At 44.7% G+C, this 17550-nt stretch overlaps 1 protein-coding gene across 2 annotated transcripts in view; it reads right to left on the reverse strand.

Moving 5' to 3' along the window:
* LOC149462255 (glycophorin-C-like) overlaps nt 1-17550 on the reverse strand; it is a 45502-nt gene that overhangs the window by 2978 nt on the left and 24974 nt on the right. For both annotated transcript variants that reach the window (XM_089677191.1, XM_089677192.1), the window contains one exon: nt 6163-6207. In XM_089677191.1, coding sequence (XP_089533317.1) covers nt 6163-6207 — 45 coding nt within the window. The remainder of the gene's footprint in view (nt 1-6162; nt 6208-17550) is intronic.

Here is a 17550-nt window from a genome sequence, read left to right on the forward strand (position 1 = left end):
TTTGCTATATAAATTAAAAAGTCCAAAAATGTTGAAAAAAAGTGTTTTTCTTATAACATTTTGCAAATAAATAAACTTTCTTCATAAATCTTGGCCAACATTTATTCAATTATCTTTTTAGTGAAAACAAATAACCCAAATTAGTTTATAACCCAAAATTATAATTTTTTAAAAAACATTTTCACATTTTTATTTTATTTTTTTATATATATACAGTGGAGCAAAAAAGTATTTAGTCACCAACAATTGTGCAAGTTCTCCCAATTAAAAAGATGAGAGAGGCCTGTAATTGGCATCATAGGTAGACCTCAACTATGAGAGACAAAATGAGAAAAAAAATCCAGACAATCACATTGGCTGATTTGGAAAGAATTTATTTGTAAATTATGGTGGAAAATAAGTATTTGGTCACCTACAAACAAGCAAGATTTCTGGCTCTCACAGACCTGTACCTTCTTCTTTAAGAGGCTCCTCTGTCCTGCACTCATTACCTGTATCAATGGCACCTGTTTGAACTTGTTATCAGTATAAAAGACACCTGTCCACAACCTCAAACAGTCACACTCCAAACACCACTATGGTAAAGACCAAAGAGCTGTCGAAGGACACCAGAAACAAAATTGTAGACCTGCACCAGGCTGGGAAGACTGAATCTCCAATAGGCAAGCAGCTTGGTGTGAACAAATCAACTGTGGGAGCAATAATTAGAAAATGGAAGACATACAAGACCACTGATAATCTCCCTCGATCTGGGGCTCCATGCAAGATCTCACCCTGTGGGGTCAAAATGATCACAACAACAGTGAGCAAAAATCCCAGGACCACACGGGGGGGACCTAGTGAATGACCTGCAGAGAGCTGGGACCAACGTAACAATGGCTACCATCAGTAACACACTACGTTGCCAGGGACTCAGATCCTGCAGTGCCAGACGTGTCCCCCTGCTTAAGCCAGTACATGTCCGGGTCTGTCTGAAGTTTGCTAGAGAGCATTTGGATGATCCAGAAGAGGATTGGGAGAATGTCATATGGTCAGATGAAACCAAAATAGAACTGTTTGGTAGAAACATAACTCGTCGTGTTTGGAGGAGAGAGAATGCTGAGTTGCATCCAAAGAACACCATACCTACTGTGAAGCATGGGGGTGGCAACATCATGCTTTGGGGCTGTTTCTCCGCAAAGGGACCAGGATGACTGATCCATGTACAGGATAGAATGAATGGGGCCATGTATCGTGAGATTTTGAGTGCAAACCTCCTTCCATCAGCAAGGGCATTGAAGATGAAACGTGGCTGGGTCTTCCAACATGACAATGATCCTAAACATACCGCCCGGGCAACGAAGGAGTGGCTTCTTAAGAAGCATTTCAAGGTCATGGAGTGGACATGAACTTTCGATATTCACCAAATACTTATTTTGCACCATAATTTGCAAATAAATTCTTTCCAAATCAGCCAATGTGATTGTCTGGATTTTTTTTTTCTCTCTTTGTCTCTCATAGTTGAGGTCTCCCTATGATGCCAATTACAGGCCTCTCTCATCTTTTTATGTGGGAGAACTTGCACAATTGGTGGCTGACTAAATACTTTTTTTCCCACTGTATATATATTTTTTAACATACTGTCACCCTAGCAGTACAGTGTCACCATAGTGACACTGCACTACTTGTGGGGGGTGATGAATATTTATTTTTTTACACTGATTGCTTTTACACCCATAAAGGCTGTAAAAGCAATCACTTCTTCCCTCTGGCTGCATTCTTGCAGCCATTGAAAAATACTCTGTGAGCTGTGATTGGTCGCAACTTGTCACATGGTACAAGGCTGTTGTGAGAAGGGGGTACCACCAGTTCTCCTGGATGGGGCCCAGGCAGCAGGGAGAATTGGATGTGGGCAGGGAGGGTGACCGGTATGCGGGGAGGGGGGCAATTACGGGAACTGATCCTCTGTGTATAGTATCTCCCAGAAGTGAGTCCACCCCTCCCCTGGACTGTATACAATGCTTGAAGTCCAGTGTGAAGTTTCCACAGTCTGTGTTGATTTGGGGAGCCATGTCATCTGCTGGTGTTGGTCCACTGTGCTTCATTAAGTCCAGGGTCACCGCAGCCGTCTACCAGGAGATTTTGGAGCACTTCATGCTTCCTTCCACAGATGAGCTTTATGGGGATGCTGACTTCATTTTCCAGCAGGACTTGGCACCTCCCACACTACCAAACCACCAAAACCTGGTTCAATGACCGTGGGATTACTGTGCTTGATTGGCCAGCAAACTCGCCTGACCTGAACCCCATAGAGAATCTATGGGGCATTGCCAAGAGAAAGATGAGAGACATCAGACCAAACAATGCAGAAGAGCTGAAGGCCGCTATTGAAGCATCCTGGTCTTCCATAACACCTCAGCAGTGCCACAGGCTGATAGCTTCCATGCCACACCGCATTGAGGCAGTAATTGCTGCAAAAGGGGCCCAAACCAAGTACTGAGTACATATGCATGCTTCTACTTTTCAGAGGTCCGATATTGTTCTATGTACAATCCGTGTTTTATTGATTGCATGGAATATTCTCATTTTCTGAGATTGTGGATTTGGGGTTTTCATGAGCTGTAAGCCATAATCATCACAATGATGACAAATCACGGCTTGAACTATCTTGCTTTGCATGTAATGAGTCTCATATATTAGTTTCACCTTTTAAGTTGCTGCACTGAAATAAATGAACTTTTGCACCATATTCTCATTTTTCGAGTTTCACCTGTATTTCTTCAGTGTTGTCATATGAAAAGAGAGATTCAAATATTTACATGAATGTGAGGGGGGGGGGACTCACTTCTGGCAGATACTGTATATACAGTGAGGAACAGAAGTATTTGAACACCCTGCAATTTTGCAAGTTCTCCCATTCAGAAATCATGGAGGGGTGTGAAATTCACACTGTAGGTGCATTCCCACTCAGAGAGACAGAATTAAAAAAACAATTCAGGAAATCACATTGTATGATTTGTAAAGAATGTATTTGTCTTGCACTGCTGAACAGAAGTATTTGAACACCTAAGAAACAGCAAGAATTCTGGCTCTCAAAGACCTGTTACTGCGCCTTTAACCTCTTGCCGTCCGCCTGCTGTTTATAAACGGCAGGGCGGTGGCAGTCCAGGGGCGGGTTGCCGTTCATAAACGGCACCCGCCTTTTCTAGCTGTGCGCGCTCCCTGGGAGCGCGCACCACCGCAATCCGGTGCCCGCTGTGTCCTCCGGACACAGTGAAACACCGATCGTCGGACGGGACCTCTGTACGAGGTCCCGATCATGTGATCACTGATTGGCGAATCAGTGATCACATGCAAAGTAGTAAGCAAGATGTCACTTGTGACATCATTGCTTACTATGTGTGAAATCTGTGAATGATCACAGAGGTCACATGGTACAGGGCTATTCACAACAGGCTTCTACCATGTGACAAGCTTTGACCAATCACAGCTCACTCAGTAATTCTCAATGACTGCAAGAATGCAGACAGAGAGAAAGAGAAATGATTGCATTTACATCCTATATGGGTGTAAAAGCAATCAGTGTAAAAAAAAAAAAAAATCTTCATCACCCCCCACAAGTAGTACAGTGTCACCATGGTGACACTGTACTGCTAGGGTGACAGTATGTAAAAAAATAAATAAATAAATAAAAAATATTAATATAAAAAAATAAAATAAAAATGTAAAAAAAAATGTTTAAAAATTATAATTTTTGGTTATAAACTAATTTGGATTTTTTTTTTTTTTACTAAAAAAATAACAGAATAAATTTTGGCCAAGATTTATGATGAAATATTATTTATTTGCAAAATCTTATTAAAAAAAACACTTTTTTTCAAAATTTTTGGACTTTTTCATTTACATAGTAAAAAAAATAAAAATCCCAGCGGTGAATAAATACCACCAAATTAAAGCTTTATCTGTCTAAAAAAAATGGTAAAAAATTCATATGGGTACAGTGTTGCATGACCGCGCAATTGTCATTCAAAGTGTGATAGCGCTGAAAGCTAAAAATTGCCCTGGACAGGAAGGGGGTAAAAGTGTCCAGACAGGAAGTGGTTAAAAAGTCCACCTCTACTCTACTCATTAATCTAACTTAGTAGCACCTGTTTGAGCTCTTTAAAGACACCTGTACACCCCACAATCAGTCAGACACCAACTACTACCATGGGCAAGATCAAAGAGCTGTCAAAAGACACCTGAGACAAAATTATGGACCTCCACAAGGCTGGAAAGGGCTACGGGGCAATTGCCAAGCAGCTTGGTGAAAATAGATCAACTGTTGGAGCAATTTTTCAAACAAAGCAAACAAAGCAAACTTCACTCATCGTGTTTGGAGGAAAAAGAAGGATGAGTTGCATCCCAAGAACACCATCCCTACTGTGAAGCATGGGGGTGGTAACATCATGCTTTGGAAGTGCTTTTCTGCGAAGGGGACAGGACGACTGCGCTGTATTAAGGAGAGGATGAATGGGGCCATTTATTGTGAGATTTTGAGCAACAACCTCCTTCCCTCAGTCAGAGCTTTGAAGAACGGTCGTGGCTGGGTCTTCCAACATGACAACGACCCGAAGCACACAGCCAGGATAACCAAGGAGTGGCTCCGTAAGAAGCATATCAAGGTTCTGGAGTGGCCTAGCCAGTCTCCAGACCTAAATCCAATAGAACATCTTTGGAGGGAGCTGAAACTCCGTGTTGCTCAGCGACAGCCCCGAAACCTGACAGATCTAGAGGAGATCTGTGTGGAGGAGTCGGCCAAAATCCCTGTTGCAGTGCAAACCTGGTCAAGAACTACAGGAAACGTTTGACCTCTGTAATCGCAAACAAAGGCTTCTGTACCAAATATTAACACGGATCTTCTCAGGGGTTCAAATACTTCTGTTCAGCAGTGCGAGAAGAATACATTCTTTACAAATCATACAATGGGATTTCCTGATTTTTTTTAAATTCTGTCTCTCAGAGTGGGAATGCACCTACAATGTGAATGTCAGACCCCTCCATGATTTCTAAGTGGGAGAACTTGCAAAATCGCAGAGTGTTCAAATACTTCTGTTCCTCACTGTATATATATACAGGGGAGGGGGGAGACTCACTTCTGGGAGATGCTGTATATATATATATATATATATATATATATACATATATATATACATTGTATACAGCCAAGGGGAGGGGGGATTCACTTCTGGGAGATACTGTATATATATATATATATATATATATATATATATATATACATTGTATACAGTCCGGGGGAGGGGGGACTCACTTCTGGGAGATACTGTATATATATATATATATATATATATATATATACATTGTATACAGTCCAGGGGAGGGGGGACTCACTTCTGGGAGATACTGTATATATATATATATATATATATATATATATATATATATATACATTGTATACAGTCCAGGGGAGGGGGGACTCACTTCTGGGAGATACTGTATATATATATATATATTTATATATATATATATATACATTGTATCTCACTTCTGGGAGATACTGTATATATATATATATATATATATATATATATATATATACATTGTATACAGTCCGGGGGAGGGGGGACTCACTTCTGGGAGATACTGTATATATATATATATATATATATACATTGTATACAGTCCGGGGGAGGGGGGGACTCACTTCTGGGAGATACTGTATATATATATATATATATATATATATACACATTGTATACAGTCCGGGGGAGGGGGGACTCACTTCTGGGAGATACTGTATATATATACATTGTATACAGTCCGGGGGAGGGGGGAGACTTACTTCTGGGAGATGCTGTATATATATATATATATATATATATATATAGTATACAGCCCGGGGGAGGGGGGAGACTCACTTCTGGGAGATACTGTATATTTTCTTATATATAATTTTCTACAAATACAAAGCCCGCCATCATTTATCATTCCTGATCCTGAAGCGAATTGAAGATACTGAGTACAGCTGAGAGGTACAGAAGCCGTACGTGAGAATCAGACTTTTTTCCTCTCGGACGCTGTTTGTTCTGAACCCCCTTGCAGATTATCATGTGACGTGAGATAAATCCGTCCATATTCAGCTTTCCCGACATCTGGTTCCACGTCATATCAGGACAGACTTACTTGAGATCACTATGACATCTGTTCCACTGCTGGAATATTCTGCAGCTGCAACGACACCAGAACACAAAGTCAATATTACAACATTTATTACAAAAAATATGACACCCACCACCTCCATCTGCTCCAGAATTCTCCGCAACAGGCAACAAGGGGGGGGGGGGGGACAGCAAAACTTCCCGGTAATATTAAAGCACAAAAGTTATTTAGAAACTTTGCTATTTTTAAAGTCACTTCTACTTTGCAAACAACATTTACAACAAGAGGAACTAAAGATTTTCATTTAACTGCCTCCCGTCCGATGTATTGACAAATGACGGGCAGGAGCTCTCTTGTTCCGGGAGGACGTCATATGACGTCCTCTCACTCTAGACGTGCACATGCGCTATGATTGGTGGTGGAGCACCAACCGCAGTAAAGGGCCGATGGCGTAGGCTCTTTACCATGTGATCAGCTGTGCCCAATCACAGCTGATCACATGTAAACAGTCCTCTCCTCATGCTGCTAGCACGTGAGGAGAGATGATAAGAGGTAGTCTTAAGAGGAGACACCTACACTGATAATCAGGGTCCCGATTATCAGTTCAGCCCCATCAGTGCCCATATATGCTGCCTTTCAGTGTCCATAAGTGCTGCCTCTCAGTGTCCATCAATGCTGCCTATCAGTGCCCATCAGTGATGCCTGTCAGTGCCTCCTGATTAGTGAAATCTATTAGTACCCATCAATGCCACATATCAGTGCTCATCAGTGATGCCTGTCAGAGCCCATCAGTGCCACCTATCAATTCCCATCAGTGCCACCTATCACTACCCATCAGTGCTCATCAATGATGCCTGTCAGTGCCCATCAGTGCCACCTATCAATACCCATCAGTGCCACATATCAGTGCTCATCAGTGATGCCTGTCAGTGCCCATAAGTGCCACCTATCAATACCCATCAGTGCCACATTTCAGTGCTCATCAGTGATGCCTGTCAGTGCCAATCAGTGCCCATCAGTGCCACCTATCAATACCCATCAGTGCTCAGTGATGCCTGTCAGTGCCCATAAGTGCCACCTATCAATACCCATCAGTGCCACATATCAGTGCTCATCAGTGATGCCTGTCAGTGCCCATCAGTGCCATCTATCAGTTTCCATCAGTGCCACATATCTGTAAGATGGGGAAACAGCTCTCATTGTTTGAACACTGTTTGTGTGGAAGTAAATTCATGTTTTGACTGACATTCTGCGGTTTAGCCACAACATGTCACTGTTTTTCTAACACAGCCTCAGACTGCATAGATATTTGTATATTCATGAAGAAGTGGGGTTTTTTGCACACAGAGTTGGAGAGAACAGGGAGGAGAGAGAGAAGCCATGTTTTGGAGCATGGTAAATAAGAGGCCCTATGAGCTGAGAATCTGATGACATCCAGGTGTGAAAGTGTCCCTCCATAACCAGAGCTGCAGCTAAGTGAAGCTGATGAGATTGCTGCCAGGAATGTTGATGAGATTGCTGCCAGGAAAGCTGATGAGAGCAGAGGAACTAAGCAACATATACGGCGAGACCGCATGCTTGTTGGAGAGACATTTGTTCTATTCAGAGTTACCAGCGGATGCAAAACAGACCCGGGTTGGTAAGATCGTGCACGCACCTTATTTCAGTGTTGGCGCCTTGAGACTGAGACAGGCCTATAGTTAGTTAGTTAGGGTGTCTGTTTGTGTCAGGCCACAAGTGTTGTTACTGATCATTGGAAGGACTCCCAACTTAAAGTGACATTTCACATTGGAGAGCTGATAAAATCCCACAAACTCAAGCCAGACTGGCGTTTTGCTCAGAAGGAATACTCAGGCATGTGCTACAGGACCAGTTATGGGAGAGAGAATACTGTAGATTTGTGTAAGATTGTAAGCTGTTGTGCTGCACCGCAGGCTAGCCCATACCGTACCCCCATACACTGATTCCTGCAAATTTTCATGTCACATGGTATTTACGCGGCGGTTTTTCAAATGCTGATACAAGTTTTGTTTTTTTTTTTGTCTATTTTTGTCATGCTACATTCTAAGATGTGTGTACATCCAAGAAGTGTACTGTCTCTCTGCTATATTATTATTATTATATAGGATTTATATAGCGCCAACAGTTTGCGCAGCGCTTTACAATACAAGGGAGACAGTAAAATTACAATACATTTCAGTACAGAAGGAATAGGAGGGCCCGGCTCGTGGAGCTTACAATCTAAAGGAAGGGGGAGGTGATACAAAAGGTGATAGCTGCGGGGAATGATCTAATGGAGGTGATTCAAGTACAGTTCTTAGGTGGAGGTGGGGTAGGCTTCCTTGAAGAAGTGAGTTTTCAAAGATCACCTAAAGGCTGACAGGGTGGGGGCTGTCCGGACATGCTGTGGTAGGGAGTTCCAGAGGATGGGAGAGGCTCTGGAGAAGTCCTGGAGGCGAGCGTGGGAGGAGGTGATGAGGGAGCTAGAAAGGAAGATATCATGGGAGGAGCGGAGTGGGCGATTTGAGCGATATCGGTAGATGAGGTTGGTGATGTAGCTAGGGGCAGTGTTGTGGATGGCTTTGTAAGCTGTAATTAGTATTTTGAATTTTATACGTTGGGTTAGTGGAAGCCAGTGAAGGGATTGGCAGAGAGGGGCAGCAGTCGCTGGTTGGTTGGTAAGGTGTATGAGTCTAGCAGCAGTCGCTGATCGGTTGGTAAGGTGTATGAGTCTAGCAGCAGTCTCTGGTCGGTTGGTAAGGTGGATGAGTCTAGCAGCAGTCGCTGGTCGGTTGGTAAGGTGGATGAGTCTAGCAGCAGTCGCTGATCGGTCGGTAAGGTGTATGAGTCTAGCAGCAGTCGCTGATCGGTCGGTAAGGTGTATGAGTCTAGCAGCAGTCGCTAATCGGTTGGTAAGGTGGATGAGTCTAGCAGCAGTCGCTGATCGGTCGGTAAGGTGTATGAGTCTAGCAGCAGTCGCTGATCGGTCGGTAAGGTGTATGAGTCTAGCAGCAGTCGCTGATCGGTTGGTAAGGTGGATGAGTCTAACAGCAGTCGCTAATCGGTTGGTAAGGTGGATGAGTCTAGCAGCAGTCGCTGATCGGTCGGTAAGGTGTATGAGTCTAGCAGCAGTCGCTGATCGGTCGGTAAGGTGTATGAGTCTAGCAGCAGTCGCTGGTCGGTTGGTAAGGTGGATGAGTCTAGCAGCAGTCGCTGATCGTTTGGTAAGGTGGATGAGTCTAGCAGCAGTCGCTGGTCGGTTGGTAAGGTGTATGAGTCTAGCAGCAGTCGCTGATCGGTTGGTAAGGTGTATGAGTCTAGCAGCAGTCGCTGATCGGTTGGTAAGGTGGATGAGTCTAGCAGCAGTCGCTGGTCGGTTGGTAAGGTGGATGAGTCTAGCAGCAGTCGCTGATCGGTCGGTAAGGTGTATGAGTCTAGCAGCAGTCGCTGATCGGTCGGTAAGGTGTATGAGTCTAGCAGCAGTCGCTAATCGGTTGGTAAGGTGTATGAGTCTAGCAGCAGTCGCTGATCGGTCGGTAAGGTGTATGAGTCTAGCAGCAGTCGCTGATCGGTTGGTAAGGTGGATGAGTCTAGCAGCAGTCGCTAATCGGTTGGTAAGGTGGATGAGTCTAGCAGCAGTCGCTGATCGGTCGGTAAGGTGTATGAGTCTAGCAGCAGTCGCTGATCGGTCGGTAAGGTGTATGAGTCTAGCAGCAGTCGCTGATCGGTTGGTAAGGTGGATGAGTCTAGCAGCAGTCGCTGGTCGGTTGGTAAGGTGGATGAGTCTAGCAGCAGTCGCTGATCGGTTGGTAAGGTGTATTAGTCTAGCAGCAGTCGCTGATCGGTTGGTAAGGTGTATGAGTCTAGCAGCAGTCGCTGATCGGTTGGTAAGTTGGATGAGTCTAGCAGCAGTCGCTGATCGGTTGGTAAGGTGTATGAGTCTAGCAGCAGTCGCTGATCGGTCGGTAAGGTGTATGAGTCTAGCAGCAGTCGCTGATCGGTCGGTAAGGTGTATGAGTCTAGCAGCAGTCGCTAATCGGTTGGTAAGGTGGATGAGTCTAGCAGCAGTCGCTGATCGGTCGGTAAGGTGTATGAGTCTAGCAGCAGTCGCTGATCGGTCGGTAAGGTGTATGAGTCTAGCAGCAGTCGCTGATCGGTTGGTAAGGTGGATGAGTCTAGCAGCAGTCGCTAATCGGTTGGTAAGGTGGATGAGTCTAGCAGCAGTCGCTGATCGGTCAGTAAGGTGGATGAGTCTAGCAGCAGTCGCTGATCGGTTGGTAAGGTGTATGAGTCTAGCAGCAGTCGCTGATCGGTTGGTAAGGTGGATGAGTCTAGCAGCAGTCGCTGGTCGGTTGGTAAGGTGGATGAGTCTAGCAGCAGTCGCTGATCGGTTGGTAAGGTGGATGAGTCTAGCAGCAGTCGCTGGTCGGTTGGTAAGGTGGATGAGTCTAGCAGCAGTCGCTGATCGGTTGGTAAGGTGTATGAGTCTAGCAGCAGTCGCTGATCGGTTGGTAAGGTGTATTAGTCTAGCAGCAGTCGCTGATCGGTTGGTAAGGTGTATGAGTCTAGCAGCAGTCGCTGATCGGTTGGTAAGTTGGATGAGTCTAGCAGCAGTCGCTGATCGGTTGGTAAGGTGTATGAGTCTAGCAGCAGTCGCTGATCGGTCGGTAAGGTGGATGAGTCTAGCAGCAGTCGCTGATCGGTCGGTAAGGTGGATGAGTCTAGCAGCAGTCGCTGGTCGGTTGGTAAGGTGGATGAGTCTAGCAGCAGTCGCTGGTCGGTTGGTAAGGTGTATGAGTCGAGCAGCAGCATTCATAATAGACTGAAGGGGGGATAGCCTGTGTAACGGTAGACCAGTGAGGAGGGAGTTGCAGTAATCGAGGCGGGATATAACCAAGGCGTGGATGAGTTGTTTTGTGGTGCAATTTGTCAGGAAGGGGCGGATTTTGGAAATATAGAAGTATTGACACTTACGTTTGTTTTTCTTTACTGTAATTCTTTATTTGTATTGGAAATATTTCAATAAAAAGAGATCATGCAAAAAAAAAAAAAGAAGAAGAAGAGAAAGCACAATACACAACCTTGTTTTTTGGTAAAATCTAAAATATGATATTACGCTGAGCAAATAGATACCGAACATGTCACGCTTTAAAATTGTGCATGCTCACGATATGGCAATAAACTACGATACTTAAAAATCTCCACAGGAGATGCTTGAAATTTTTTTTACAGGTTACCAGTTTAGAGTTACAAAGGAGGTTTAGCACTAGAATTGTTGCTCTTGCTTTGATGTTGGCGGCGATACTACACATGTGTGGTGCGAACATCGTTTGCATATGTGCGCACGACCTACGTACGCGTTCGCCTCTGCAAGCGAGCACAGAGGGACAGGGGTGCTTTACATTTTTTAAAGTATTATTTCATTTATTTTTGTTTTGATTTTTAGAAATAAGGCATTACAGGTCCTCTTTATGGAGACATCTGGGATCTCTAAGACCCCAGATCGCTCCTCCACTCTGGAAAGCATAAGATTAAAAAAAAAAAAAATGATCTCATGCTTTCCAAAAAAAAAAAATGGCAGCGTTTACATCTGCCGTGACCGGAAGTGATGTAATGCCGTCGTTTCTGGTCTCCTAGACCAGTGGTCTCCAAACTGCGGCCCAGGGGCTGGATGCGGCTCTTTGATTGCTTTTATCTGGCCCTTGGGGCACTATTTAATCCACTTACACCAATAAATTCCCACCAATGATACCAACGATGGGGTACAATTCCAACCAATGACACCAACGATGGGGCACAATTCCCACCAATGACACCAACGATGGGGCACAATTCCCACCAATGACACCAACGATGGGGCACAATTCCCACCAATGACACCAATGATGGGGCACAGTTCATCCCAATAGTACCAAGAAAGGGGCCTAATGATACCAATGATGGGTCACAATTTCTCCCAATGACACCATTGATGGGGCACAATTTCTCTCATGAACACCAAAGATGGAGCATTGTTTATTCCCCCTAAAGTCTGAAGGACAGTAAACTGGCCCTTTGCTTAGAAAGTTTGGAGACCCCTGTCCTAGACCATAGAGATGGCCAGGGACCCTCTGGTCCCCGGTCTACTCTCTGATCACCTGCCAAATTGGATAATGGCTTCCAGGTTCTAGGGGGGTGCTGGGCTGTGCCTCCCCTTCAGACTTTAGTTGTGACAACCTACCCCCTCCCAAAGATTTAGTTGAACCCCCCCCCCCCCAAGGTCTCTGTGGGTGCATCCATTGACCCATGAGTCAGTCTGATGCAGACATTTGGTGTACGGTTATCCCCCCTTCAGTCTATCATGAATGGTGCTGCTAGACTCATACACCTTACTAACCAATCAGCGACTGCTGCCCCTCTCTGCCAATCCCTTCATTGGCTTCCACTAGCCCAACATAAAAAATTAAAAATACTAACCACAACATACAAGACCATCCACAACACTACATCACTAACCTCATTCACAGATACCGTCCAAATCTCCCGCTCCTCCCAAGACGTCATGCTCTCTAGCTCTCGTTACCTCCTCCCATGCTCACCTCCAGGACTTTTCCAGAGCCTATCCAATCCTCTGGATCTCCCTACCCCAGTATATCTGGTCAGCCCCCACCCTGTCTGCCTTTAGGCGATCTTTGAAAATTCACTTATTCAGGGAAGCCTACCCCACCTCCACCTAAGAACTGTACTTGAATCACCTCCACCAAATCATCCCCCGCAGCTATATCCTTTTGTATCACCTCCCCCTTCCTTTAGATTGTAAGCTCCGTGAGCCGGGCCCTCCTATTCCTTCTGTACTGAAATGTATTGAATTGTACCGCCCCCCTTATATTGTAAAGTGCTGAGCAAACTGTTGGCGCCATATAAATCCTGTATAATAATAATAATATATAAATCCTGTATAATAATAATAATATATAAATCCTGTATAATAATAATAATAAGGAGGCACTCTGATGAGAACAATCCACGAAAAGAGGCACTCTAATGTGGACACCTGATGTAAGGGGGCACTCTCATGGGGATAAATGATCATATGTAAGGGGGGACACTGACAGGGACAATTGATGTAAGGGAGACTCTAATATGGACACTGATTTAACCTCCCTCGCGATCTGATTATGTCAGTATTTCTGTGCTCAAAGCGGTACTTTTTTTGCATGGAAATATGTATTTTTGTATTGTAGGCCTGTAATTCTTAGGAATAACTCACTGAAATCTGTCCGAACAAGAGTCTAGTAAACATTCCGGGGATGATAAAATTTGAAACACGAAATCATAAAAAATAATAATATAATAATAATAAATTTAATTCAATAATATAATCAAACCAAAAACACTGAAATGTGAAATAGAGCGCCAAGTTCGCACATCGCTGAGCAAAGTCGCAGAATCGTTTTCAGTGTCTGATGAGGAATTTCCCCCACCAATCATTATCACTCAATTCTGCAAGTGGTTCTGATTTACTATCGCTGTTCTCTAGCCGGTCTAAAACCGCTTTTGACCTAAAGGGACGCTTTTTGGACGCCATGGACGTTTCTCAGTTTCCAGGCAGAAAGAACAGTAAAAATGCAGGCAGGGCGCCAGACAAAGCACTCGGGACAAAATGTATGTGAAATGGTTGGATACAGGAATGTTATACGATGTGATTTTAGTGTATTTAGTGATTGTCACTTTTTCACATGTTTAAATTTCCCGCCAGTTCCATCCCCCGTACGTCCCGACGTCGCAGGGAACGGAACCCAGAAGACAGATGCCGACATCGGCCAGAGGAGATGACTGGAGACACTGCAGGGGGGACATCGCGGGAGCGCAGGACAAGGTAAGTGCAGAAGAGATCCCGGAGAAACGCTGCAGTGTATTCCCGAGTGTAGCTCGGGGGGGTTACCGCTTGTGGTGCTGAAACTTTACCCCGAGCTACACTCGGGAATACTGCCAGGGGGGTTAAGGGGGCACTCTGATGGGGACACTAATGTAAACGGGCACTCTGAAGGAGACAATGATGTAAGGGGGGCACTCTGATGGGGACACCTGATGTAAGGGGGCATTCTGATGGGGACAATGATGTAAGGGGGCACTCTGATGGGGACACCTGATGTAAGGGGGCACTCTGATGGGGACAATGATGTAAGAGGGCACTCTGATGGGGACACCTGATGTAAGGGGGCACTCCGATGGGGACAATGATGTAAGGGGGCACTCTGATGGGGACACCTGATGTAAGGGGCACTCTGATGGGGACAATGATGTAAGGGGGCACTCTGATGGGGACACCTGATGTAAGGGGGCACTCTGATGGGGACACCTGATGTAAGGGGGCACTCTGATGGGGACACCTGATGTAAGGGGGCACTCTGATGGGGACAATGATGTAAGAGGGCACTCTGATGGGGACACCTGATGTAAGGGGGCTCTCTGATGGGGACAATGATGTAAGGGGGCACTCTGATGGGGACACCTGATGTAAGGGGACATTCTGATGGGGACAATGATGTAAAGGGGCACTCTGATGGGGACAATGATGTAAGGGGGCACTCTGATGGGGACACCTGATGTAAGGGAGCACTCTGATGGGGACACCTGATGTAAGGGGGCACTCTGATGGGGACACCTGATGTAAGGGGGCACTCTGATGGGGACAATGATGTCAGGGGGCACTCTGATGGGGACAATGATGTAAGGGGGCACTCTGATGGGGACACCTGATGTAAGGGGGCACTCTGATGGGGACACCTGATGTGCTGACATTATGCCCCAGACTTTTTTTTAACTGCACCCCCAGATCAGATCCAGCCCTGATGGGTTCCTCGATCACTCGGGAGAGCCCGGAGAAGCACCAGTGGGCTAATTAGCTGCTAGGATTTTTATTTGGATGAAAGAGCATTACCATCTGACTAAAAAAAACTACTACAGCTGCAGCCATAACGTTGGGAATAAGCACCTGAAGCCAATCACATACATGTACATGACTGGGCGGCAATTGGTTAAATTAAGCCCCGCCTTGCTTTAAAGGATATGCTAATCCTCAGCTTATAAAACATTTGTGTATAAATACAAAAAACAAACATTGTAAACTTTTTTCCCCTTTTTGATCACACTCCTTGCTGCAGTGTTTTTCCTGATTCATTGTGTGGTTTGTCTTTGCTCACCTATGCTATAGGCCTATAAAAATGCTAAAAAAAAATTCCCAAAAAATGACCAAAGACACTCATCCCAAATGTGAATGGGGCCCAAAGGAATTTTTTTTTGCCCACTTGCAATGGGAATGGGTCAGTCCCTACCACAGCCTGTCCTTCTTGCCATGTCATACACCTCTCCCCTTCTGAGCATGTCTAATTACTCTCTGTGCTGGCCCAGCTCCTCCACTCTTGGTTTCCTACATGACCTTTTATGCAGCTTCTGGGGGGAGAAGTGAAGTGGAATGCTATAAAATGTCATTGGGTGGCAGCACTGAGTCTGCTGGGGTGGCTGACGTCACATCCAAGATGGCAGCAGTTTCATTGTTTCGGATGTCTACACGAGGGAGGATTTTACAGGTAAAATAACATTCATAAAATATGTGGAATGTACATGTAATCTCATAGGAGGATTGTTGTTGGAATGAATGGTCTGGTGGCCGGTTCTCCTTAAATATTTAAATTTGCATCCATTTGGTGTTGAGGCGCGTATTTAGCTCTCGGTACAAATACACGTTGTACTTGGATAGCCATAAATAAACAGATATAAATAAATAATGCAACACGCAACTTCACAGCAGATGGAAAATGCTGATTATTTACTTTGCACTAATTTCTTACACCTGGAGCTCCAGGATGAACGTTTTGCAGTTTGTAATTGCTGATTCAGCCAAGAGGTGATGGGGGAAAACACGGCGTACTTTTTGCTGAGACGATAATCCAACCTTCTAAAGGGAACCTGTAGAAAAAGAAACAGAATGCTTACCTGTCCTGCTGCCTGTGCCACTGAGCGCTGCTCCAGTCCTGAGAATTGGCCCCCAGACGTCAATGGGGGGGAGCGACGGTTTGAGGAATATCACTCTCCTGGGTCCCCGTTGTGATTTCCCCCTCTAACCTTCATCCTGCAATAGCAGGATACAGTAGCCTACCTATATTCTGCAGGCATACTTCCAGTCATATTAATACTCTATGGCTTACAACACAAAACAATTCCTGGCTGCCATTTTGACAGCTCGTAATTACCGATAATAGCAGCGGTAGAGGGGGAGGGGCTGGACATAAGAGATGCAACTAAAAGATTTGATACAGATGCATTGCCTCCTGAAAAATTATCATCACCACCTGTTTTACCCCCCCCCCCCCAAAAAAAAAAAAAATGCTAAACCTCTCCACCAACATGCCACAACTGTAAGGTCTAACTCGGCACCACAGTCCCATTGACTTGATAGAAAGACTCCTTAAACCAACATTTCTCATCAAGTTTTCTGTGAAACTATGGAGTTTCTCCAAAAACTGCTAGGGGTTCCTTAAAAAGTGAGCAGTGGAATCCTGATCTCCTGCCTACAGTGATGTCCACCAATGCCACCAAAGCAATTATAGAGGATGCAAGGACTCTGTAGGACTGTAGGGCCAAGCAGTGAAAGGTTGTTTTTGTTTCCATCCGTGGTCTATACTAGTACTTGTGAAAATGGGGTGGAAAAACATTTCAAATCTACATTACTCAACCAGTTTTCTGTAAAATCCTGGGGTTCCGCCAAATGTTGATAGGGGGTCAGTGAAAGACTGATCTCCTGTCTACTGTGGTGTCCACCAATGCCGCCAAAGAAAATTTAGAGGATGCCAAACCTCCATCTGTGGTCTACATTTGTACTTGGTAAAATGGGGTGGAAAGACACTTTGGGGTTGATTTAGTAAAGTTAAACTTTCAAAAACATTTTGCAACCAGTGAAATTTTAAATTAGCATTTCTCAACCAGATTTCTGTGAAACCCTGGGGTTCCTCCAGAAGTTGATAGGAGTTCCTTGAGGAGAAAGCAACAGAAGCCTGATTTTGTGCCTACCGTGGTCTCCATCAATGCCACCAAAGCACTTTTAGAGGGTGCAAAAACATCGTAGGATACAAGTACTTGGGAAATGGGATAGAAAGGCAATTTCAAAAAACATTTTGCAACCAGTGTTATGTGAAACCCTGGGTTTCCTCCAAATGTTGATAACTGTTCATTGAGGAAAGAGCAGAGGAAGCCTGATCTCCTGCCTACAGTGGTGGCCACCAAAGCAATTTTGGTGAATGCAAAAATCCCATCTGAAGTCTATACTTGTACTTGGGAGAATGGGGTAGAAACACACTTTAACTCTACATTTCTCAACCAGTATTCCATGAAACCCAACCCTGGGGTTCTTTAAGAGGTTTCTAGGAGTTC

This window comes from Staurois parvus, unplaced genomic scaffold (assembly GCF_062004578.1).
Source record: "Staurois parvus isolate SC_StPar_1 unplaced genomic scaffold, SC_StPar_1.0 ptg000179l, whole genome shotgun sequence".
Lineage (NCBI taxonomy): Eukaryota > Metazoa > Chordata > Amphibia > Anura > Ranidae > Staurois > Staurois parvus.